The sequence below is a fragment of the Artibeus jamaicensis genome, unplaced genomic scaffold (genome assembly GCF_021234435.1).
Source record: "Artibeus jamaicensis isolate MK-2021 breed Jamaican fruit bat unplaced genomic scaffold, CSHL_Jam_final contig_432, whole genome shotgun sequence".
Taxonomy (NCBI): domain Eukaryota; kingdom Metazoa; phylum Chordata; class Mammalia; order Chiroptera; family Phyllostomidae; genus Artibeus; species Artibeus jamaicensis.
In genome coordinates, this window is record NW_026521828.1 from 3,771,086 (window position 1) to 3,795,139 (window position 24,054).

At 39.2% G+C, this 24,054-nt stretch overlaps 1 protein-coding gene and 1 non-coding gene across 3 annotated transcripts; one reads left to right on the forward strand and one right to left on the reverse strand.

Annotated features, from left to right (window-relative positions):
* Window positions 1-662: 662 nt before the first annotated feature.
* HMMR (hyaluronan mediated motility receptor) lies at window positions 663-23,858 on the reverse strand. Of its 2 annotated transcripts, XM_037167956.2 has the most exons (18): window positions 23,544-23,858; window positions 19,715-19,813; window positions 19,209-19,288; window positions 17,346-17,393; window positions 15,310-15,498; window positions 14,221-14,307; window positions 14,032-14,132; window positions 12,587-12,661; window positions 12,274-12,452; window positions 11,652-11,800; window positions 10,189-10,403; window positions 8,909-9,025; window positions 6,774-6,920; window positions 6,137-6,289; window positions 5,957-6,056; window positions 4,925-5,101; window positions 2,304-2,466; window positions 663-1,765 (listed from the first exon to the last, which is right to left on the reverse strand). In XM_037167956.2, exons 1-18 carry the CDS (start codon window positions 23,710-23,712, stop codon window positions 1,746-1,748), a joined length of 2,268 nt encoding a protein of 755 aa, XP_037023851.2. In that variant the 5' UTR covers window positions 23,713-23,858; the 3' UTR covers window positions 663-1,745. The 2 variants fall into 2 exon arrangements, with proteins under 2 accessions (XP_037023851.2, XP_053521896.1); XM_053665921.1 differs by lacking the exons at window positions 17,346-17,393; window positions 19,209-19,288; window positions 19,715-19,813; window positions 23,544-23,858 and adding an exon at window positions 16,365-17,150.
* Window positions 7,543-7,649, forward strand: LOC119065817 (U6 spliceosomal RNA). The gene has a single exon (XR_005085656.2). It is a non-coding gene; the product is annotated as a U6 spliceosomal RNA (small nuclear RNA).
* Window positions 23,859-24,054: the final 196 nt, after the last annotated feature.

Genomic DNA, 24,054 nt, shown 5'->3' on the forward strand with positions numbered 1-24,054 from the left:
TACAAATCAGTGGGGTTTTCCAGTTTGGCTGCTGGGAACAGGCACTATTTCTACCCCTGCGTCAGCTTTGAGGGCTGTTATTCCTAATCTTAGGGGGTAGCTCTTTCCCCGGCCTCAGGTAGCTTCCTCATTTACACGGTTAATGAGGGGCCCTTTCCAGCTCTCCGGAGCCCTCCCTCTGCACAGTTCTCTCCTCTCTGGTGCTGTCCTGCGCACTTGGGCCCCTTGGGTCTCCTCAGATCGCAGCTCTTTGAACTCAGGGGGTGCCCTGGGCTCTGCCGGGGTCCCTCTTCCCCACCTCACTTGAAAAGGCTCTCAAGGCTGTAAACGGGGTGATTGTAGGGCTCACCTTGACTTTTCCCATCTCAGGAATTGCTGTCTTTTGCCACCTCATGTCTAGCATCTTGAAAGTCATTATTTTGTATGTCTTGTCTAGTTTTTGATAGTTTTAGGGCGGGTTGTGTTTGTGGAGGGTAGGGTGAGGATCAGTAAATCTGATACCTATTACTACATCTGGAATAGAAGCAGAGGTCTTGAACTGTTTACCTTTATTATACAAATTTCCTAATTTCTACATTTCCTCTGAACTTAATTCAAATAATGATATTTAAAAATTCGACTCTGTATTAAGACACAATACAATAATTTATTATGGAAAGCTATTGATTGTAATACGTCTGTTAGTACATCAAGAGAGAAGTATTTTTAAAATGTGTTTTATAATACACTAACTGTAACTCAGAAATTGTAGATAATTACCACTCTCTAAACAGTCTACTGCCACTTGTAATTCTAGTGACAAGAAAGGGAGGGGGCACAGATCATAAACACCTTTCATTCATGCATTAATGTAACTTCATATAATATAAGTTGAATGACTGGGTTAATTAATGACTTAATGTGTGATTTTTATTTCACATTACGGAAATACTAATCAGATACCCACTAGTCAGGCTGCTGCCAAGTGGTATAAAAAATTCTTTCAAGAGTAGCTAAGAGCAGTAGTTCTCAGATTTTTGATGTATCTAAGAATTAACTGCAGAGTTTGTTTAAAGTGCAGATTTTCAGGAAAAAAACCCTCAGATTTTCATTTAGTAGGACTGGGAAAGAGTCTAGGAATCTGCAAATTCTTGACCTGCTAGTGACTCTGATAAGAGATAAAGAGATTACTATGCAATTAAGCAAGCCCTTAGTTCCTACTGGAACTGGATGAGTCTTTGGTGGGTAAAATGGGAGGAACATTATTAGGAGAATCAAAGCAGAGGCAAGAACAGGCCAAGGTGCTTTGTCCTAGCTTATGAGGTTTGGATTAGAAAAGCCGTCCAGGATCAAACCAAAAACCTGGGGATCAGAATCCTGAAACCACCTAAGGTTTCAGAAGAGGAGGGTAGTAATATAACAGCGATTTTTAAAGGAATGCTGACTGATGGGACGAACTGTAAGACTGGAAAGCCGAGTACAAGGTTTAGAATGATGTGCCGGAAATGAGCCTCAGGGAGGAGGCACTGACAACAGAACACAGTGTCAGATGACAGATTGGCAAAAATGTTGAGCTTGCTTTCGGAGAACTAAAAATAGGAAGTTAATATTAAATACATTTCAGAGTATTCGTCACAAACGCAACAGTAACAACAGCAATACTAACAATGAAATAAAAATAAAGAATAACAAAGAATAAAAATAAAATAATCTTCAACTGGTTTTTCAGATGTTTGCTTGAATGATTCCTGAAACTCGATGGGGGCTCAACAGCAGTTGGTATTGCCTGGAGGGATAATTAAAAGGAGCAGTTAGTACTGTAAGTCAAAACCAATCCATCATCAGTATAATCTAGAAGTAAAGCATCTAGATTCTTCTGTGAGGCAGAAGAAGCAATGCTTGCATTCTACAGCATAATTTTATTTCTATTTCTTCACTTACTTTTTTTGATCTATTTTGATTTATTTTCAAGGATTCAGGAAAAAGAGACACAACACCTACTTTCCCCAAACTACAAACTAGACCTTTAGGTTAAAATGCTAAGGGTGTGTCAGAGGGAACAGTTCTGGTGACGGGTGGGTAGAAGCAAAAAAGTCAGATGAGGCTTCGAGGAGGAGGGAGTTTGCACTGGGCTTGAAGGACAGGTGGGAGCTGGACATGCGGGAAATAGTGCGGAAATAGGAGAGAAAAGGCATTTTACAGAAAAACCTCAGAAGGCATTTCTTATACAGCAGAAACTGTCGACAAATTTTCAGTTCATGAAAATGGACAACTTGCTAAAAGCTCCCAAAGGAAGGTGATGCTTCTGTACATTCTTTTCTTACCTTCTCTTAGTGGGGTTTTGGGAGCAAAATTTTCTTTACTTTCATGAAGAAAAGCCTTTGAAGGATCAAAGTGTTTGATACCCAGAACTTTATTCAATTCCCCCTGAAGTTTTCTCTCATTTTGCTTTATTTTAGAAAGCTGAGAGCGGAGTTTCCACACCTCCTATGTAAAAAAAAAAATACAGACAATAAACAATTACTTAAGATCACGACAGTGAAAAGTGTAACAACCAATGTCATGGACAAATTCCAAAGTTGCTAAGATATCAAACCAAATGGCAAAAATCACCACTAGGTGGAGGCTTTAAGACTTTGAATTACAAAATGACAAAGGAGATAACAAATCACTTAAATCTTGCTGCTCTACAGGTACAAAGATATGTTTCCGATAAAAGTTTATCTCTCAGTTAAATGCCAAGGTCAACTTCCAGTATGAAAGCACTTGGGCTCTGCTGACCTGCTTCCTAGTGAAACTAAAAATTAGAAAAAGGCAACCAGCTAAAGCTTCTGAGAGTGGTCCTAAGGCAAAACAGCCAAGGAAGAAACATCCATTCAAGCAAATCTACAAAATGTGGTCCAAAGGCGAGGGTCTGTGGTATTTGAACAAGTCTGTTCCCTCCCCTCACAGCGTAGGAAGGTGAGATCCCCACACCAGACTGCTGCAGCCGAGAACCGGGCTTCCCGCTTCCCCCAGCTCCCCCATCAGGACATCAGCATTTCTCATCTTGCCCTCAGATACCTTGCATCAGAGAGATGCAAGTCAAAACCACAACGTGGTCTTACTTTACACGCACTAGGATGCTGGGCATCAAAAAGTCTGTTTGGAACTGTCTGCCTGGTTTTAGGAGCTGTAATTCCCGTGGGTAAGGCTGAGTAAAGGACCTTGGGACCATAAGCTACTTAGGAGACAAACTTTATCTTCCTTGTAGGGACACCACCTCTGTCCCCTTTCTCTTCACCCTGCTTGCCCTGGGGGTGGATGACTGGTTAGCCAATGATGGGTAAGATTCCTCAAAGGAGGGATGACCTAAGACAGGTAATGATCTCGAAGGGGCCCCCAGGGAAGGACTTGGGGGACTACAGAAAAAGGAGGTGATGGACCCTCACCCCTCAGCTTTGACATAGCCTAAATCCTCCTCCAGTCTGCAAGATGTCTCCTAATCTCTTGGCTGCCTTACTTCCCCTGCCTGACTTAAGCCTGAAACAATGCAGCAGGTGGTTGCGACCCTGTTCTGGAAATGGTGGGTTCCCTGGGGTGATCAGGCCTGAGAAAGAATGCATAAAATCCTGTGAAACCTGCTTTGCTAATACCCTCAATGTAAATGATAAGGGTCCAATCATGAAGTGACTTTGTTCCCCCAAATTTTATGGCCCTTTAACTATCTGACCCTGACTCAGAATAAGCCCTCAGGGTTCTTTGAATGTTATCTGTTATTTAATAATTTCTTCCTGACAATGACTGATGAGCTTTCCATATACACCTTGTATTCTTGTGCAAATTGAACCCAATAAAGTGTGTCAAGGCAAGGGTCAAGGCGCTCTCCCCTTGAGAGAGAACTCGCCCCATCCCTTTTCCTCCACAGGACTCAGTAGTCCGTGTGAATTTGTCTCGTCTCCTCCATAACACTGTGGACCCCAGGAGCCGGGATCTGCGTCAAAGTCAGGTAATCACAAGTGTTAATGGAAAGAAACCGGAACCTTCCTGTGTTGCTGCTGGAATGCGGAACGGTGTAATGCTTTGGAAACCAGCCAGACAGTTCCTCAAGGGATTAAACAGTTACCATGTGACCCAACAATTTCACTCCTAGGTAAAACCTAAGAGCAACAAAAATCCGGGTCCACGCAAAAACTCAGACATGAGTGTTTATAGCAGCTCTGTTTATAACAGCGCAAAGGTGAAAGCAACCGGAATGTCCACCAACTAAGAAATGAATGGATGAAATGTGACATGGCCCCCAAAGAGGATATTATGAAAGAACGGATGCACGCTACGCAGGTGAACCCTGAAAACACGATGCCGACTAAAAACAGACGGTTACAGAAGACCACGTGCTATTTGGTTCCAAAAAGAAAAAATCTCCAGAACAGGGAAATTTATAAAGGCAGAAAGTAGGTTAGCGGTGGGAGGAATGGATGAGAAGATAGGGAGATAATAGCTGAAGAAAGAGTAAGGGGTTTCATTCTGAGGTGACAAAAATGTCCTAAATGCACTTGTTTGTAAGTATACTAAAAGCCATCAAATTGTACATTTTCGGGCACATGAATTATAAAGCTGTTAAAGAAAACTTAAATGCTTATTTTTGAATACTGCTTATCATTACAGGGTAGTATTTATTTCAAGGATTTTGCTACTTTACAAACAGTAATAGATGTATACAGCTTTATGAATTCTTCCAATCATTCTAGTAATTTTCAATATACTAAGGAAGTAGTTAGAAGACCTGAGAACACTAACATCCATCTGGTCAATATTCTGAAATAAATCCTTAATTCTCAAGTGGATTTGCCTCTATAAACTATCACTATTTTTCTGATACCAAACTCCTTCATTTTACTTAAGTGTTATAAAGAGGATTAAAAACACCACCATAGGCAATAGGACTAGATGGTATTTTACAAACCGATTTGAGTTGGCTGTTTTCATCTTTCAACTTCACAACATGCTTGATTTTTTGCTTTAGATTCTGATGACCCAACAATCTGGCATATGAGTCCCTGAGTCTGTTCAGCTGTTCCTGGGCGGCCCCGTGTTCACTCAGCAAGGCCTGTTTCTCTGCTTCGAATGCGTCCAGTTGTAGCTGGAAAGGAGGTTTTTAATGTAAATTTGAAACTGTTAAATCTTACTTGTCTGTATCAACTATACAGAAAATACAGGTAAAAGAAAACTTAAAACATGAACCAAACCAGATTTTGTTGACATATTCTCAGGTCTCTCCATAAATTCTCTGAGATTCCTTTTTTAAAAACTGTATTTTGCATTTGAAAGGTCAGGAAAAGAAACAAGCAGTCCAGCTGGCCAGCCTAACTTGCATCAACTGGATCACATTATAACCCGTACTTATCATCTGCTTAAGTGCCAAAATCAACATTTATTCTTTTTCTTTTTAAAGATCAGTGTATTAACTTGAGATGTACTGAGAAAGATCACAACACAATAATTATCACACAGTTACATAGACTAATGATCAAAAGAGCCTTTTAAGCTATTAACTTTAAGCCTCTTACTGGGAGGTATTTTTATAACTTATAAAGGCTATATTAAAAATGTATGGCCCTGGCTGGTGTAGCTCAGTGGATTGAGCTCGGGCCTGAGAACCAAACAGCCACAGTCTGATTACCAGTCAGGGCACCTGCCTGGGCTGCAGGCCAGTTCCCAGCAGGGGACGCACGAGAGGTAACCATACATTGATATTTCTCTCCCTCTCTCCTTCTCTTCCCCTCTAAAGGTAAATAAATAGAATCTTTAAAAAATCTTTAAATGTATGCATAATAATTTAATAAAACTTATCAGCCTTCTTTAAGAGCAAGTTAAGTTGGCACTAAAGGCACAGCAAATGGTCCTTCAGAAAAACCGCATCGCTGCCGTGGCTGTGGCAGAGAACAGAGTGAATTGCTGAAACAAACACAGGGAAGTTCAGTCCTAATGGACAAACCTGAAAAGGCTTTGTTTTATTATATAGTTCTTCATAGAGGAGGCGCCACTTATTCATTTCCTCAGTTAATTCTGCCACTGTACTTTCTTCTCCGGCCTGCCTGCGAAGGAAAATTAAAGACGCAGTGTCACAGACAGAAGAACTGAGGTGCCTGGCACCCGGGTTCTGAAACTGGATTACCTTGCTGCCGCTGCTTCCAGCTGCTTCTTAAAGTCTTCCCGCTGTTGCTTCAGTTGGTTCTCCAAATCAGTGATTTTTTGAAAAGAAGAAACTGTGATTTCTTTCATTTCTGCTTCTTTAAGTGCTGATCTGGTCTGAACATCTAAAAGCATCCTTGGGTTTGAGAAAGAAGAGTCTCTGAACATTTTATAGCCACTTTAGTTACTTTTTCTTTACTTGTTTTTTAAGCTTAAGGACCTCTTCCATAATTTTATCTCTTGAACTGAGTAAATTCTTTAGGTTTTACTTATTTTTAGAGAGAGGGGAAGGGAGGAAGAAAGAGGGAGAGAAACATCAATGTGAGAGAGAGACATTGATGGGTTGCCTCTCCCATGTGCCCTGACCAGGAACCAAACCCGCAACCCACGCATGTGCCCAGACTGGGGATCGAACAGACAATCTTTTGCTTTGCAGGACAATGTCCTGGCAACTGAGCCACGTCAGTCAGGGCTAACTGCCATTTGAGATCACGCACAGCAAGCCGTGAAACCCACTATAATTCCCTGCAGCACTTAATAGGTCGGTCGCTTTCAACAACGTTGAAGTATCTCAGTGGTTGGAGGGCCTCAGGGTGGGGGGCTTTCTTTCTCCGACATACCTTGCATATTCCTGATTTGAGTTCTCAGTTGCCAGTATCTGATGCTGAACATCCTCCGCACTTTTCTCGGCCGTGGCCACTTTTTCCTTAAGTGATGAGTTCTCCCGCTTAAGATCTTCTATCTCACTAGCTGTTAATGCTTTATAGCTTATTAATAAGAAAAGTAAGTCAAGATTTTTCTAAGTACTGTATACATGGCAAATATATAACCGATGAATTTATACTTCATAAAATTTTAGGGAAAACAAACAAAACCTTAGTATCTATGCATTGACACAAGTAAGAATTAAGTGTTCTGAGGTTAGTACTTATGAGCTTATATGGCATGTGCTGCTCATTAAAAAAAAAATCAACTGTCTACTACGTGTAGGAAGTATGCATACAGACATAAAAAAAACCAACTATGAAACATAAAAATTACCCTAAAATCAAAATTCTACAATCCCTGGACTTTCTGTCAGAGTTTATGGTGTTGTAAGGAAGATAGGAAAATGCCTCCCTGGGATTTTGGGGGAAAAAAAAAAGTGATAATTAAATTCATGGTAAGTGTTATGAAGAAAAAACTACACAGCTCCTTAAGCTACAGCTCCTGATAAGGGGACCCTACATTTTGGTTGGTGATCCAGAAAAGGCCTTTCTGAGGAATTTAGATCTAAGCTGAGCCGTGGTGGAGAAAGGAGGTTTAGTGAGGCAGTCGGGGGAAAATACTTCACAGGGAAAAGATGCTCAGAGGCAGGCAGGACATAGTGCTGCAGACCACGAGACTGGAGCGCTCGCTTTGGCTGCACATATACTGCTACTGGAACAAGGCAGAGAAGGTGAGCATGGCTCTTGTGCAAGGATAATATGCAAATTCACGAAGCGTCCCATATTTGAAAACAAAAAAGTAAAACAAAAAAAAAGAGAAAAAGGATGAAACTAGAGCCCAATAAATAAGACAGGCAAGAGCAGAAGCTAGACAGGGCTGCGGTCACTCCTTACTGCAACTCCCCACGAGGGTCCCTGAGCTCTCTAAGGAAGTGTGTGCATCACTCTGGAGACAGGAGGAGAAGGGACTGGGGAAGGTGCAGTACTGCAACCCTGGAAAGTTACCTAAAAGACAATGATCAGTCCAGGTGAGTGAGAAAGAAGGCTTGGACTTAGGTGCTGGCAACAGAAAGATGTGAGATCTATTTTGAAGGCAGAGTTTTAAAATTCCGGAAGTAGATATTAGGAGAAAGGGAGAGGAAAGGATCCAAGATGACACTGAGATTTATGGAATGAGAAGCTCGGAGGATGCCACCAACTAAGATACAGAAGAGAGACTATGGGTAGAAAGAGATACAAGGAAGATCAAGAGTTGTTTCAGTTGCTATTAGAGACTAGTGAGGTATCTACTTGGAGATGTCACGTAAGCAGCTACATATACGGGCACAGAGCTGAATGGGGACGCGTGGTTTGAAGAAACATTAAATGGTATCAGCACGCTGACGGAGAGTGAAGCCACAGAATGGCTAAGCACCTCTGAAGGCACTATTTTTCACAGGAGCAAGAAGGAAAATCCCAGTACAGCATTGGGAACAGCACCAAAAGTTACTAAACATAAAATGTATACAATTTATATTTCTGCACTGACATCAAAATTGTCATTAGAATGTGATCTGTATGCGCATGTATACATGTTATATGTAACACATCACATGAAGGAGCAGATGACTGGGAAAGAAAGTACTAGTCGATGACTGGGCACCGGGCCAGTCATGATCCAGATGGAAAAAACAAAAATAAATTTGACCCTGTATCACTGCACACACAGAAATCAGTTCTGGGTGAAAAAGTGAAAAGTGAAACAGAGACTTTCGAAGAAAAATAGGTAACTATCTTTATGTTCTTGGGATAGAAAGAAGTTCTTCAATGAGATGCAAAAGTGTTTACATAAAAATCTACAAGTTAACCACATTAAAATCAGAGGGAAATTACTGTATATAGTAAGACTACCATGTCACACTAAATGCCCATTTATGGCCGGTCACTGTGAAATGAAAGTGATACCAATAACTTTATTTGTGTGATTTTGTTGTTGACAGTTTTTTCCCTAGATAAACACCCCTCCGTGCTCTCGTTTTGTTAAGAGCGCAGGCTCCCAGCAACAGTACCTTTCAAACTGAGCAGTGACGTCTCCAAGGCTTTGCTCGGCACTGTTACACCTCTCCTGCAACAGCAGGGCGGCCTGAGAGTGAGCGGCATCGCTTGTCTCGAGTTCCGCTTCTTTCCTAAGAAATAGACAATCACAAGACAAACTGCTAACTACCAATCATTGCCCTAAGAAAGAGATTAGTACTTACCTCTGACACGGGGGATGTTTGCGTTAGCTACTGGATAGCTTCGACCTAAATTCATGGCCTACCTCCCACAGCATGTTTGGTACGTGGGCTTCATCTCCTCTTTCCTGTTCCAATTCTACTTCTGTTTTCATCCTCATTTACTTATCTCTAAATTTATCTTTTCATATCACATGTATTGATGTAGTTAGTTTAAACACTTTTTTTTGGAAGTAGGATAAAAAGACTCAAGTAGAATCTTAACAGCAATAGCTGAGACTAAAGAATGTGAAGAATTACTGGTTAAAAAGCATTTGGAATGAATAAAATTTAATTCTCTGCACATAGACCTTTAAGAAATACTAAGTACAGTTAGGGACACTTTGTTTCAAAAGTCCTTTTGAAATGAGTCATAGGATTATGTAGATTTATTTTATTATGTCAATAACCCACAAAAATTGTTATTCAAAGATTCAACAACTTATGTTGTGGATTATTTTGCATAGAGACATTTCCATTTTTGTGTATATGTCCATCATTTTACATAGTGGAAGTTATATCTTTAATTACTTTTTTATGTGGGAGCACAAACACTTCAGAAATAACTATCAAAAAGCAAAATGGGAAAAAACAACCACAACCGAAAAACATTAAAAAATAAGAAATGTATCATTAGAAGTAGAAAGTAGAAGAGATGATGCTTTATTTTTATTCCACCTCCATCCTGTTTTCATCACATTATGTGTCTTCCGCTATATTTACTTAAATTAAAATATCTGGTTTGATTATTGAGTTCAAATCACTAATAATTTTATTATTTGAATCTTTGAATTTTCATCACTAAAAAATTTTCTAGCAAGGAACCGTGACCCACACATGAGCCTACATGTAATATACCTCAGAACTGTGTGAGCATCTCTTGCTGAATACTACTTTTATTAATTCCTTTTCTGTTTTCTTGTAGTGATTAGTGATTAAAATAAAACAAAACAACAGGTTCTCATACATGTTTGCTTTGGGGGGAGCAGTATCAAAATGTAATTATTAGGGGGATTGTTCTGTACTTTGTAAAAATCCAAAGTCATGTGTAAGTATGAGGTCCCATTAATACAAACCCTTTCAGCTTTTCTTCTAGAAGTGCCAACTCTTCAGCTCTGGCTTTTGCTTCTTCTTCCAGTTGTTTGACCAGCTTTTCGGCTTGTCCCTCCTTTTGCTGTAAGTTATCCAGCTCATCCAGAGCTTGCTTTAATTCTTCCTCAAAGAGATTCCGTTCTTTCCTTATTTCCTCTTGGAAACAGCAAAGCTTCTGCTTAAGACTAGAAGATAATTCCTTTATCCGAGAGAAAATGACCAAAATTATTTGAGAGTTTTAAATAATTTAATAACTTGTGATGTTTTATTAAGGACAGAAAAATGTACAGATAATGATGTAAGAATACCAAATTCAAGATTGTCAAGGAAATTTGAAACCGTATATGAAGATACCATATTTACTTTGTTAGGGATTATATCCTGTATCTTGTCAACAGTGTGATAAATGGTATTTTAGTCTTTGTTTCTATGCAACACATATACACAAACACACTTTTTGTAAAAAATAAAAGCATTGTCTACAACTAGTTTTATTATATCTGTAGTCGTATATTATATAAGAACTATTATTTCAATAATATACAAAAATGTTTTAAAGTTACATGGATACCAGTAAATATAGGTAAATCACCACTGTGAAAAATTCTGAAATTATAATTCACATTATAATGTAAAATTTATAAAGTGTAAATTACCTTTGACTCCGTCCATCTCAATCCTAGCTTCCTCATTCCTGAGATAACCACTTTAGTAAACATATATGCCTAATGGTCTTTCCTATATATTTACCTATAAATATTTAATAAGATAAATGACATATACCGTGTATAAAAAGGTCAGTCAAATAACCATAAAAATGATTGTTGAGGTATTTTCAAGTTGGTATAGATAGATTTACTTAATTCTTTTTGTTGCAGCCTCCCCAACAATATGTATATTATATACACATTATATTGCCCAACTCTCACCAAGGGTTTTTTAGCAAATGTTTAAATTTGTGTCAATCATATATGTAGGAAAAAAAAGGATTTTTATTCCTTTAATTACACTAAGGTAGACCATCTATTAACTGTTCTGGGCTCTCTGAATTTCTACTTCTGCCCATTTTTTCCTAGTGGACAATCCTTTTTCTCATTGATATGAAAAGTAGTTTTTATGTAATCTGGATTTGAAAAATGGCCAGTTTTGTGTGATGAGATGCTTTTTTTACAGCCTAACTATAAATGTCTAGGTAGTAACCTAACACAAGAACGTGCTGAAATGATTTTTAAAGAATTTTCTTATTTTGCCTCATCTGGTTGCTTGTAATTTTTTTTGCATTATCAATAACAGTGTGGTGAACACCTTTGTAGCTAAATCTGCAGCATAACCACGATGATTTCTTCAGGATGAAGCTCTAGAAGTATAATCGGTGGATTGACTCTGACCACGGGAAATGTGCGATAGGAAATGAGCACCGGTTTGACTTTACACTGTGGTAAACTACCTTCTCCTGTTGCAGAAGTGCGTCAGTTTGCAACTCTTTCTGTTGTAGCTTTTCATGTTCTTGTTTTTCAAGAATTAACTTCTCTTTTAAGCTTTGCATTTCAGAATTTAGATTTTCATCCTGTTCTCTGTCCCTGTTAATGAGGTCTTCTAGAAAAGGAAAATGTAAACAATGTTGTAAACAGACACTAGTATTAACTTTGAACACTATAGATTCCCATAATATTTCATTATATATACATAGCATGTTGAGATCAAGTATTTTTAATAGGAAAAAAAACCCCTGTAAGTTTATATCATTGCTCTATATGTTATATAATAAACCCCTCAAACCTAGTTTTATTTATCTCCCAATTTTAAATAGCCACAAGTACGGAAGTCAAATACTGCCCAATTGTATAGATTTACATCAAGACAAGCAACACGTTAAAATAAACATTATAACAGACTAAAGTTTCATACATAGAACAGGATGTTTTGTTGTTGCTTACACAACAACAAAAGTTGCTTATTTTAATAAGTTGTTTAATTAAGGACATTGTTGTTTAAACGTAGCAGTGCTTTTCTTAAATATTGTATGTAGGACTTAGCTGCAGAAAATAATACTATAAACACTAGGATACCTTTTTCTTTCTCAAGTAGTTGGCATTTAGCATCCAGGTCTTTTACTTGTTGAGACAAGGTAACAGTGTTTTCCTCAAGAGACTGCTTCAGACTTAAAACTTCATGATTCTTCTCTTTCAAATTTTCTTCTAACTGGGCGATGTCTAGCTTGTATTTTTCCGCTTGATCTGAGGCACAACTGCATTAAAACAAATTATTTTGAAGAGCACATCTATGTAAGCATATGGAAAATTAAGTGAAAAGAGATGAAGTTGATATAGTCATCGTCCTTCAACAAAATGAGGACCAATTTAAAACTACTACTGATATTACCTTATTTCTTCAATGTATTCTAAGAGTTTTTCCATATCAGATTTTTCATCCAGCTTTTCCTTCTGTATTGAATCACTGAAAAAAAGGATGTATATATTACTATGTACAATTTTCACACACGATGCTTACTCACTCTGTACCAGACACTGTTATACGAGGCAGGCTGATTCTTCAGTCTAAACTCTGAACTATTCATGTGATCTCTCAGGTTGACATTTTAATATATGCAAATAGGAGACAATTTTTTAAGTGAGAGAGCTTTCAAACACATTCTGATAAGAGGGCTGTGACGAAGACAGTCACCATCTGCAACACTCCACCTTTTTTATAGCTTTCCTGGTTTCCCCACCTACCCCTCGTACAAAATAGCATATTGTACGCCAGAACGCCTTTGTTCCAGTGCCTTATGTACAATTACTCATGTGTTAACCCTTCTCCAATCACCTCCATTTAAGAAATGGGCAAAAGGCTTAACTAGGCACCTTACAAAAGGATATATACAGTCAATAAAAATATAATTGACTTTAATAGCAATGAAGTAAAATCATGATGAGAGACAGCTCCTAGCAGGGCTAAAATCACATGGACAACACCCGAGGTTGGTGAGGACATGGAACCAGAGAATCTGCCGCGCGCGTCGCTAAGTGGGTGTGTAAGATGGTTCATCTCCTTTAAGTTTCCGAAAGCGTCATAGGTAGACTGCACGGTGACCCAGGACTCTACTCGTATATATTTACTCAAGAGAAATAAACACATATTGATCAACAGCAGAACCGTAAACAGGTGGAGGTTTATTCATACATGGAATCCCACTCAGAAATTAAGAGGAGCAAATTATAACACACACACATGCATGCTATGACAAATGTCCCCCCGGCCCAACTAATTCATGATGCTGAGATCAGAACATGATTGTGGGGTTGGGGGCACTGCACGGGAGGAGCGGGAACAGGCACCCAGGAGCTTTCTGGGGGAATGGCAGTGCTCTCCAGCGTATTCGGGTGGTGGGGATTTAGGTACAAACCACTCTCAAAGGGCATCAGACGGACTACTTGTGATCTGTGTGTCTTATTGCATGTCAATTACAGCTCAGTAGCGAAAACAAGGCTACGATGATGCATTAATCACGGCCTCCTACACCAGTGCTTCTCAATTTGGGTCCATTTTATCACTTCCACGTGATTACAGTATCAGAAAGACTATGAGGCCTTTCCTCATCGCTGATACAGGAGATGTACAAAAATAATAACAGACGTATGTCTTTTCAGGCTAAAATATTTTGGAATAAATAGGTCTGAACTATCACGTGGGAAAAGAGATAAGGCAATCAGAGGAAGGCAACGGGGTAGGTACTGTGGGAAGGTTAACAGAAAACAACGGCAGGTGAGAGAGGTGAATCCCGAACTGGTCACACTCAATGCTTTCTCTTCCCTTCAGGCACTCACAGTTTTCCCTCCAGCTGTGCGATTTTCCCCTGAGACTCTTCGAGACTCTTCTGAGTGACCTGCAGTTTCACCTCCACACCTTGTTGCTTAGCCATCATACTCTACATGACAGAAATACGTTGCAGGAAGTAAGAAATCGTTCAGATCCCAAGGACCAGACACAGCTCCGTTAGCACAGGTATCACTCACCCTCATCTTAGTTTCTCTTTTGTTTCTAAGTTTCGTCAACTCAAGGCTTAGAATCCTCAGATTCTTCTGGTTACCATCTTCAGAAAACTAAGTAGGACAAACATGTAAAACATTGAGAAATATTTTCTGCTAAGTCATATATTCAATCACTTAAATATTGATTATCCTAGCAATATTGGGGCTGTTACATGCTGGCAATATACTCTGACAGAGCAAACAACCGCCTCTGACCAGTACCAGGGTTACTGTTTTACACTACTCCTGTTCCTTCATGTGAAGCTCTGGTTGATTTTAGCAGCCTAGGTGGCCACTTACCTCTGCTGGAATATGCATTGCAAAGCTCTAAAACAAAGTTCTTATAGAGGATTTTGTAAAGGGCGTTCGCGTAACAAAATGATTCTGAATTGCCCAGTCTACTTTGAAATATGTGAGGACTCCAGGGTCCATCCCAGGCCAACTAAATCAGATCTCACTGGAGGGGGCCCGGGAATCTGTTCCCTTCCCCACGGTTCTTTCTTTTGCACCCTCACTCCCTCTGTAAACGAAGAGCCCAGCACATTACAGGCCCTAATAATGTCTCTTAAACTGAACAGTGATTCACAGCATCCTTCTGCTTATATAAAAAGCAAAATGACCATGTTAAGTACTAATAGTATGTTAATACTGAACACACTTTATGTATTGAACACACTTATTCTTGCTGCACTTTATGTATTCCCAAAAGAATTTGAGATGAAAGCCTGTTATTATACTGCTACTTATTTTAAAGAAAGGTCTTTAAAGTGACTTCTAGATGTATATTCTGCAACTCCGAATAATGTCCTTATTTACTAGAGTTACTTTGAAAGAAGGTCAGACATTAAAACAAAAATTAAGTTGGTTCTCTCTAGCTTCTTGTGTGCCAGGCATAATAAAAAAAGATACGATAATAATTCCTACTGGAAATAGCATAATATTTAAGGTACTTTTAGTAAAGGGGGGGAAAAAAAAGACAAAACTAGAGTCTAAAATTCCCAAACCACTAGTATGTGAGAAAGAAACACGTTTACTATGTATTCAATTGTAAATATTGTCACATGGTTCAAATACCTTAGATTTCAGCAGCTCGTTAGTCCTGGTCAATTCAGTAAGCTGCTTTTCCAGGGAAGCGTTACCTGCAGAGAGAGAGGTTTTCTCCCTGACCACAGCACTTAGCTTTGCTTCCATCTTCTCCAGCTCGGCCTCCAGATCCTGGAGCCGCTTGTCCTGAGCACCACGTTCCTGCACAAGGACGCGGATCTAGAAGGCGACAAGGTGACCTGGGAGTGATTCACTGACACAGTGACAACGTAAATGGCTACTACTGACGATTACATTCAAGTTCTAGGAAAACTTCTGATTGTGACAGGACGCTCTTAGATATTCTAATATCACTGGCTGTTAGTTTGAACAATTGTAATTTACTTTATGAGGCGGCTTAAAAATCTGTAAGCATTTTAAGAACACAGGATTTTAATTGCTGTAAACCTCCCAGTGTAATTCAACTCTTTATTCATCTTTAAGATCTTTGAGAGCTCATACTTCCCCCAACATAAGATTCTCTATGCTTATATTATTGGTTTATAACCGATTAAGAAAAAAGAGCCAGGTGAGAACTGAGGAGCAAATGGGGGTCTAAAGGGGCAGCCCTACACGGCCCCACAGATGGTTACCCAGGAGGGGAATGTGGGAACCTGGCTGTCGGATCTGATTTTGCAACAGAAATCAGAAATATGAATTTATTTTTGCACAAAATCTTTTTAAAGACTTTATTTATTTATTTATCTACAGAGAGAGGGGAAGGGAGGGAGAGAGGGAGAGAAACATTAATGTGAGGTTGACTCTCACGCACCCCCTACTGGGGACCTGGCAGGCAACCCAGGCATGTGCCCAGACTGCGGATTCAGCCAGTGACCCTTTGGTTCGCAGGCCCATGCTCAATCCACTGAGCCACACCAGCCGGGGCTGCACAAAACTTTAAATACTGATAATTAATTCAAGTTAAAAAACAACAAATACAATGGGGCTTAAGTAAAATAGAGCTCCATTTGCCAAAAATCTAAAAGATTAATTGATACAAATGCGCGAACGCAAAAAAAAGTTCTAATCCTGGCATTGCCACTTACCTGCTATCTAACTGAGATTCACCGATTCCCCCCATCAATCTCTTGCATGTATCCTCAATAAAATGATAGCCAATATTATTAAAATAAATACAAAAGGATCAGAGCAACCAGGACAGAGATTTGCAAAGTTACATTGGCATATTCTTCGTCCTGAGCTAATGTTCAACCACAACCAATGGAAAGTTTTATACGTCAGAAGAATATGTCCACCGGAAAGAGCCAGTTAAGAAACGTGAATAAAAAACTGCCAGAAAAGCAAAGCCGGGAGTGACCAGCTGAGTCCTGCTTAGCGGGGTCAGTGGGTTCTGCAGGTCAGCTCTGCTCAGCAGAATCTCTGCCATGGCGGAAATGCACTGTCCAGTATGCGAGCTTCTCATTACAGGTTGCTATTGAGCACTTGAACTGTGACTAGCGCAACTGAAGAACTGAGTTTGCCATTTCATTTCATTTAAATAGTCATGTGTGGTGAGCAGCTACAACGCAGGACAGTGCTGCTCCAAATAATTTTATCCTTGAAGGAGGCATATACCTATGATGCAGAGGGATGCATCAGGTTAGCACAACTCCATCACAATCCAGCTAACTTGCTAGGATTTCACGATAAGTAATTCCCATTGCCTTAATGTATGAAGTAGCAGCACACAGGAAAAGCAAATGTAAATACTTGACTGACACATAACTGTAGTAAACTAATGTACTGATTTTCAGTTATCATTCTTTTGTCCAGTGGGTTGTCTTGAATCTGTCCCTGAATATACTACCAGCTTGACTTTGCCAGCATTCCACATAGACAAGCAGGCTCTGAAATACATTGTCCCAGCTAAGGAATGATTTCCCTGTGGGCACTTGTTTGGATGGTATATTTGCCATCCAGTGTGACTCCTGAACCTGCAACTGAATCCCTGCCTCTTCCTTCTCTATGTAACTCTCTTTCCATTAGAGAGCACATTTATTTTGCAATAAGTTGAAAGCATTGCTTACCTCTTTTTCCAACATCTTCAAGTCTTTATCATTCTTTTGAGATTCCTTCTATTTACAAGTCAAAAAACAGCAACAGTCAAATTTAAGTGTCACAAATATCATAGCTGAATTTGATTTTTAGTTATCGGAAAGGATGAAGGATTCCCAACAGTTCATTTCTACGTTAAACATTTCCCTGAGTCTATTAAAGATTTTTTAGGTGACTTATCTGGTTAGGGAAGGTAAAGTTTCTTTAGATCTAAAAATATTTCAAGCTTAAAAGTTTTCACCCCAATAGATTAGTTTTGTTTTTCCCTAGGAGGTCCAGTGAAAAGAACATGTAGAACTTTATGAATAAAGCTAGTGACTGTTTTGAATGTTAAACAGCAGTACATTTTGAGTATTTAATTACTCTGTCTCAGAAAGGAAAGAACCTCACAAAGAGAAATCAACTTAAACTTAAATACCCACAAAGGGGGAAAAATGCAAAGAAATCGAGAAAAACTGAAAGAGTACCAGCTCCTATTCTAACCTACTCATTGCCTTTATGTCTAACAGCATTTCTGAGACAATGACCCAAGACAGAATATCTATCTTTTCCATGTAAAATGGAACAAAATGCATAAACATCTTAAATAAAATGTGTTTTATATATTTCTAAGTTGGGGGTGGGGAGAAGGCACGCCAGCCTCATGTTTACTAATTTACCACCTGATAGCATTTTCTATTAAGAAAGGACTATTATTTTGGGGTTTTGTACAAACTTGAAACTTGTTTTTTGTTTTTTAAGAGAGTTTTTGAACTCTATAATTAATTAAAAATTTCAGAACTATGTCTCCGAGAAATTTAAGTCAAGAAATTTATATCAGTTTCCAACAATGTCTATCAGTGCTGCCCAATAGAAATATAATGTAAGCCATATATTTATTTTCAATTTTTCTAGTAGCCCTATGTCAAAAGTAAAATTTCTAATAATATGTTTTACTTATCCCAAAATATCAAAAATATTATTTCAACATGTCATTATATAAAGTTATTAGTGAGATCATTTTTGTTGTTATTCTTCCAGTTCTTCAAAATTGCCTGTGCATTTTCCACTTACAGCCCATCTCAATTCAGGTTCTACATTTTCGTCAGAAATATCTCTTTGTGCTGAGATTTCATAAAACAGACGAGAAAGCAGGACTGCATGCCTAAGCTGTTCTGAAAACATTTCAGAATATGCCAACAACAGTTTTTAAATACAGGCATGTTAATTAAAACTAAATAAATACAAGTCTAAGCTCAACCTATGGCTTTAGCTTCTCAACTCTGAATCTTTCTTCACAATAAAATATCAATTTGTATATCTCTTTAAGAGAGTACAACTTGCTTTTATGAATGAAACAGTCACAGTAGGCTCTCGCACAGGCAATAACATGAAGCTAAAACGAATTTAATCTCCCACCACTCCTGGGCAGTTTCTGAATAGGAAACATCTTTTAGGCATTAGAATGTTTTTTGTTTTTCTTTTGTAGTACTTCCCCTTCTCCCAAAACAAAACAAAACAAAAAACAACTCAAATGATAGTAACTAATAAATCGAAGCATCACATAATTTTTACAAGCTTACTAGGTGTTATAAAATGTATCTAGATATAGGAATGACTGAGTGCAGACCATTTGGGAATTCTGAATGAGGGGCACATTTAAGCACAACAATAAGTAATGGTGTAGGTAGAAGTGTAAAGCTTACTAGAGTCCTAGAGATAGTGTTTCATTAATTTACACATTTATTTATTACCTTAATGCCTACACTCAACCCATTCTAGTCAAATACAATACATTTCAGGAATAATTTCAATGACATAGTTAATAAACCAGATAGAACAGAAGAGCTCCTCACCTTTAATCCCAAAGTCTTAACTTTTCTTGCTGAAGCAGGCAAGGTAGCATTCTTGTCAACAGCAAAATTTTGTTGAGATTCTGCAACAATTGAACCATAGACAAAATGCGATTTCAAAATCTCTTATTCTAATTATTAGTCAATCAACATAATGTTATTCTTCTGTTGACTTTACGATTACAAATAATTAGTTGCACAATATTTTCTACATATGTACCATTTTCCCAGCTTTCCAATGCTCTCTGACAGAAGGCTAATGTAATTACACCCAAAGGTAAACTACATCTATGTAGTTCACACATATATCTATGTAAGTGTCTCGTGTAATAATCAAAGCATTATTTTGTACTTGACCCTTTCATAAATCAATCAAATAAGAAAATCTAAATATAGAAGTAGTTTCACATTTTTAGAAATACTATACAATCTTTAAATGTGTCACTGTTATTCGTAGCTTTCAAACTTATGAGATCCTATAACCATTTTTTAATTTTGGGATTCGTTACCTTTCTGTTTTTTAAATCGCTGTGATTTCTGAAAGGATACTGGCCCTTTCAACGCCTCGGAAGTTTTCACGTCATAAGCACCTGGAGATGGCGCACAACCTGGAGGAAACATAAAACATTCACATCTCATTTAATGTTACTCACGATGCCAAAGTAAAGGGAGTAATACAAGTGCAAAAATGCCATTAATAAATGCCTTGTGTTTTCAAATGTAAGAATAGCACCCATTTGATAGGAGGAAAAATATCATCTTCCCAAAGTCACTTTATTTCAATTGGGTCAAAGAACATGGGCAACTGGGCAAAATAGCAGTCAGTCTTGGGATGCACATCCTGTAAGAACAAGTGACAGGGCTTTCTTAGTAAGAATTGACTATAAGAAATAACATGCTTGCGATCTACTCAGAGTCACTGAGGTCAACCACCACCAGATTCTAGAAATGAAGCAAGTAAAAGTGTCTAGCCCTCAAGACTGAGCCTGGAAAATTTATAGTGGTGATCCATCCCTGGTTAATTCCAATATATCAGAAAATTTATAAAGTCATAGACTATATATCAGCACTCCAGAAATTTATATTGTATAGCCTCATGTGAATAACTGGAGCCCTAAAATGAAGGCATTTCAGAATGCTTATGCATAGCAAAGGTAAGATCTGCCTCTCAGGACTGACAATAATAAAAATGCCATTGGCATAAAGCTTTAGCTGATTGGGAATCAATAGTAATACTATTCTCTGAAAAGCTATTTACTTCAGTCCAGACTATCATGCAAATACATAGGAATAGCAAGGAGTTTGACCATTCCAAGGCAAGTCCAACTGTCCCCTAGTGTTTTTCAAATGGGATAGAGGCTCATTATTATAACTTCACCAGCATTTAAAAAAAATAGTGAAACAGCCCTGGCTGGTGCAGCTCAGTGGATTGAGCGCGGGCCTGCGAACCAAAGGATCACAGTTTGATTCCCAGTCAGGGCACATGCCTGGGTTGCAGGCTAGTTCTCAGCAAGGGGCACTCGAGAGGCAACCATACATTGATATTCCTCTCCTCCTTCCCTTCCTCTCTAAAGATAAATAAATAAATAAATCTTAAAAAAATGAAAACAGTGAAACAATAGAAAATATCAGTGTGACTCACATGTAGCAAATTTAAGCACTGTTTTGTGGTATTTTTGCTTCCGTTTTGTGTAGAAATACAAAAATATATCCCACACAGAAATACATAATTTATTTCTCACCCTGGGACAAAAACATTTAAAGTCAATTGCTTTCAATTCTAAGTAGGCCATAAAAACATCAAGGACAGAATGAAGTTTGCATTCCTCTACCTGGAACAATGATCATTTATATATACTGACATAAAGATTCCAATCCCAGGAGCTGTCAGATCTAAATGCAGTGGGTTTCCAGTCAGGAGAGAGAATTAAAATGAAGTGCAAAATTCACTGGGATATCATCTAAGGTAAAGGCAGGCTCAGCAAAAGGCACCCACCTTAGCTAGCTCATATCTCTCACACCCCACAACTGCTAACCCCATGTAGTTAATGGCAGGGTGACGGGGGTTTCCCTAAAATCAGATTAAAAGTGGCACATCTTAGAGCAGGTATTTCACTCACTTGGAATAGGGGTGGGAACTTCAGTGGGGAACGCATATTTTAAAGCAAACAGCAGACTCCAAAGGAAACTGCCACTGCTATTGTAGACAATGCCCCTTGGGGGAAAGTAGGGATGAAGTGACGGTTATCTTTTGCTTATTGTTTTTAGGGACCCTTTTGTGAAAAAGTGTGAGAAGCACTGCTCTAGACTTGGCAGAACAGCCCGGAAAAAAAGTGATGCTGAATTCTAGTGTTCTAGTTCATCACTGGGTGTACACTCTCAAAGGGGGTAAGGGCCAGTAAAAGGAGGGCTGGTGGGTGGTTAACTGAAGCAGAATCATGCAAGCTGAGAACAATTAAAACCATATTTTAAAACCCTTCCCTAAACACTGAAGAGTCAAACTTGAGAGTTATGGGTACTTAGATTTAAAAAAGAACCAGGCTGCATCTCTTTGTGAGACTGGGCACATGGTGATTTCACGCTATAAGTCTTTTCCTACTGACACTCAAATGTGCTACTTCGTAGATATGGTCTGTTAGAAATCTGGGGAGAGGGAACATCAGACCAAAGGTGATAACTCGGGAGATACCACAAGCTTTCTGGAACAACCTGTACATTGATCAACAATAATGGGAAGCTGACACAGGCAGCCAATACTTGTATGCAAACATTTTATGCTTTATATTAAATATATGCTTCAAACTTCCAGAACTGTTTTAATTTCTGTTTTTTCCACCTTGAATGGCTAGTCCACCTTTCACTTTGCCTGGCTAACTCTCACTTACCCTTCGGATCTAAGTCTGATGTCACCTCTTCCGGTTTCCTCTGAATTCTCCAGTCAGGCTAGAAGGCCCACATTAGCAGCGTGTGTGTATCTTTCCTATCATAGACCTTGTCGGTTTTGTAAAGGCTCATAATAGGGTACTTATCCACTTCCCACATTAGACAATGTACTTGTTCATCACCCACACTGGACAAATGGCTGAGAGGTAGGGACTGTCTTAATCACGACTGTGTCCCCGGTATTTAGCTCAGGGTTGAGGTTAGCAGTGTTGGTGAAGAAAACACAGAAAGACATTAGGGATGTGGCAAAGGGAATGGGGTTTGGTAATCAGCCAGGTTAGGGCTCAAATCCAGGTTTGTCTGTCCTGAAATAGACATTACTGTGTGTCAGGTACTGTGTAGTCATTGGAAGAAGTCGGTGAATAACAACATTTCCATGTTGTCTGACAGAGAGTGAAGACATAACAAGAGACCATTAAATGTGTACATTACGATGGATAAATCATGGATCAGCTACTTACTGATCACTTACAGGCTACTCAATAGTAACAAACCGTTTCCTCATCTGTAAAATAAGGACAATATCAGTACCATCCTCATTTGGCTGTTGGGAAAAAAAAAAAGCACAACCAGATCTAGTTGTAAAAACCTTAGCACAATCCCTGCATACAGTTAGCCTCTAATAAACGAGTGTCTTACTAACCACATCCAAGGCTTCCTGGGTATCATGTTTACGCCCTGTAGCGGTTAAGATCATGGGATGGACTGCAGAAAGGCCCGGTTTCATGCATTAGTTTTGCCAGTTTGGTTGTGTAACACTAAGGAAATCTAAGTCTTGGTCATTTTATCAGTAAAATAACGCATACTATTTAGGATTACCTCTCCAGGATGTTGGGAAACACACCTAAAAATCTCTGTGATGATGTAGCAGGCTGCTTGGGGCACCGTCCATAGTAGCTGCCATAGCTTCACTGATAGTGATTTCGATACTGCCATAATTTTACAACCACAAGCTGACTTTACCGACCTTCTTTCTTTCGTGCCTGAATGTAATATCTAAAAGGAAATCCACAAATCCAGACAAAAAGCACGCTCAAGGGTTTCTTTTTTTTTAATCAACAAGGCCTTTCGCACCTGACCATCGACTAGTTACAGGGCTTCCTCACCTTCATTCCTGCTCTCTGCTCGTGTCTACCCAGCACCGTTTATGGGCTGCATTCTCCAACTGAATGGAAGCTGTAAGTGACAGGGGCTTTGCTTCTGTCACTGCTGTATCCGTATCATCCTAAATAGTGGTTGGCATATAGTAAATGCATAGTACATGTTTCAAAAACAAGAAGTCAATTGAACGAGCCCCGTCTCAGCCCTAAAACCGCTATTTCGCTCTCATAGAATCGAAAGGGGCAAGGAGCGTGACAGCAACTCCCGTCCCTCAGTTCCGTCCCCCGTACGCACCAGAAGGGTCATTGAATCGTTTCAGGGGCGCCTTAGGAAAGGACATGCTGACGACCAGCTCCACAAACCGAAGGGTACCAGCGCTCCTCGGCAACTTCCTGGTGCCGCTTTTGGAATTTACCGACTTCAAATTCAAATCTCCCAGCTCATTCCCCGCCCACCTAGACATTAACCAATTGAAAAACCAAAACCCTGGATATACCAATCCAAGAAAGGAACATCCAAGAGCATGCGCACTAAGCTCTCGCCGCGTCCAATTAGGTGGCTTGTGAGTTCAACTGGGACGTACCCAGTCATTCCAGGCGTCACTTAATTGTAACCTACGCACTTGTAGCAATTGCGCAAGCGCACTTCGAATCTGAGAATGTTGGATGTTGGCTTGTGGCGTCATTCAGATGGGGATGCAGTGAGTTCCAGCCTAGTTGATTCCAACCCTCTCCCACCCTTTCTTGGATGTAAACTTTTCTGGATGTCAGTTATTTTGAACTGGGTTCTGCCAGTGTCCTAAACA

Coding starts and splice junctions, on each gene's coding strand:
- HMMR (XM_037167956.2), bottom strand. CDS start 23,712: ATGTCTAGGTGGGCGGGGAATGAGCTGGGAGATTTGAATTTGAAGTCG. Junction 15,499..17,345: donor TGAAGATGTTGGAAAAAGAG/GTAAGCAATGCT, acceptor GTCGCCTTCTAG/ATCCGCGTCCTTGTGCAGGA. Junction 10,404..11,651: donor CACTTCTGCAACAGGAGAAG/GTAGTTTACCAC, acceptor TCTCGGATAAAG/GAATTATCTTCTAGTCTTAA.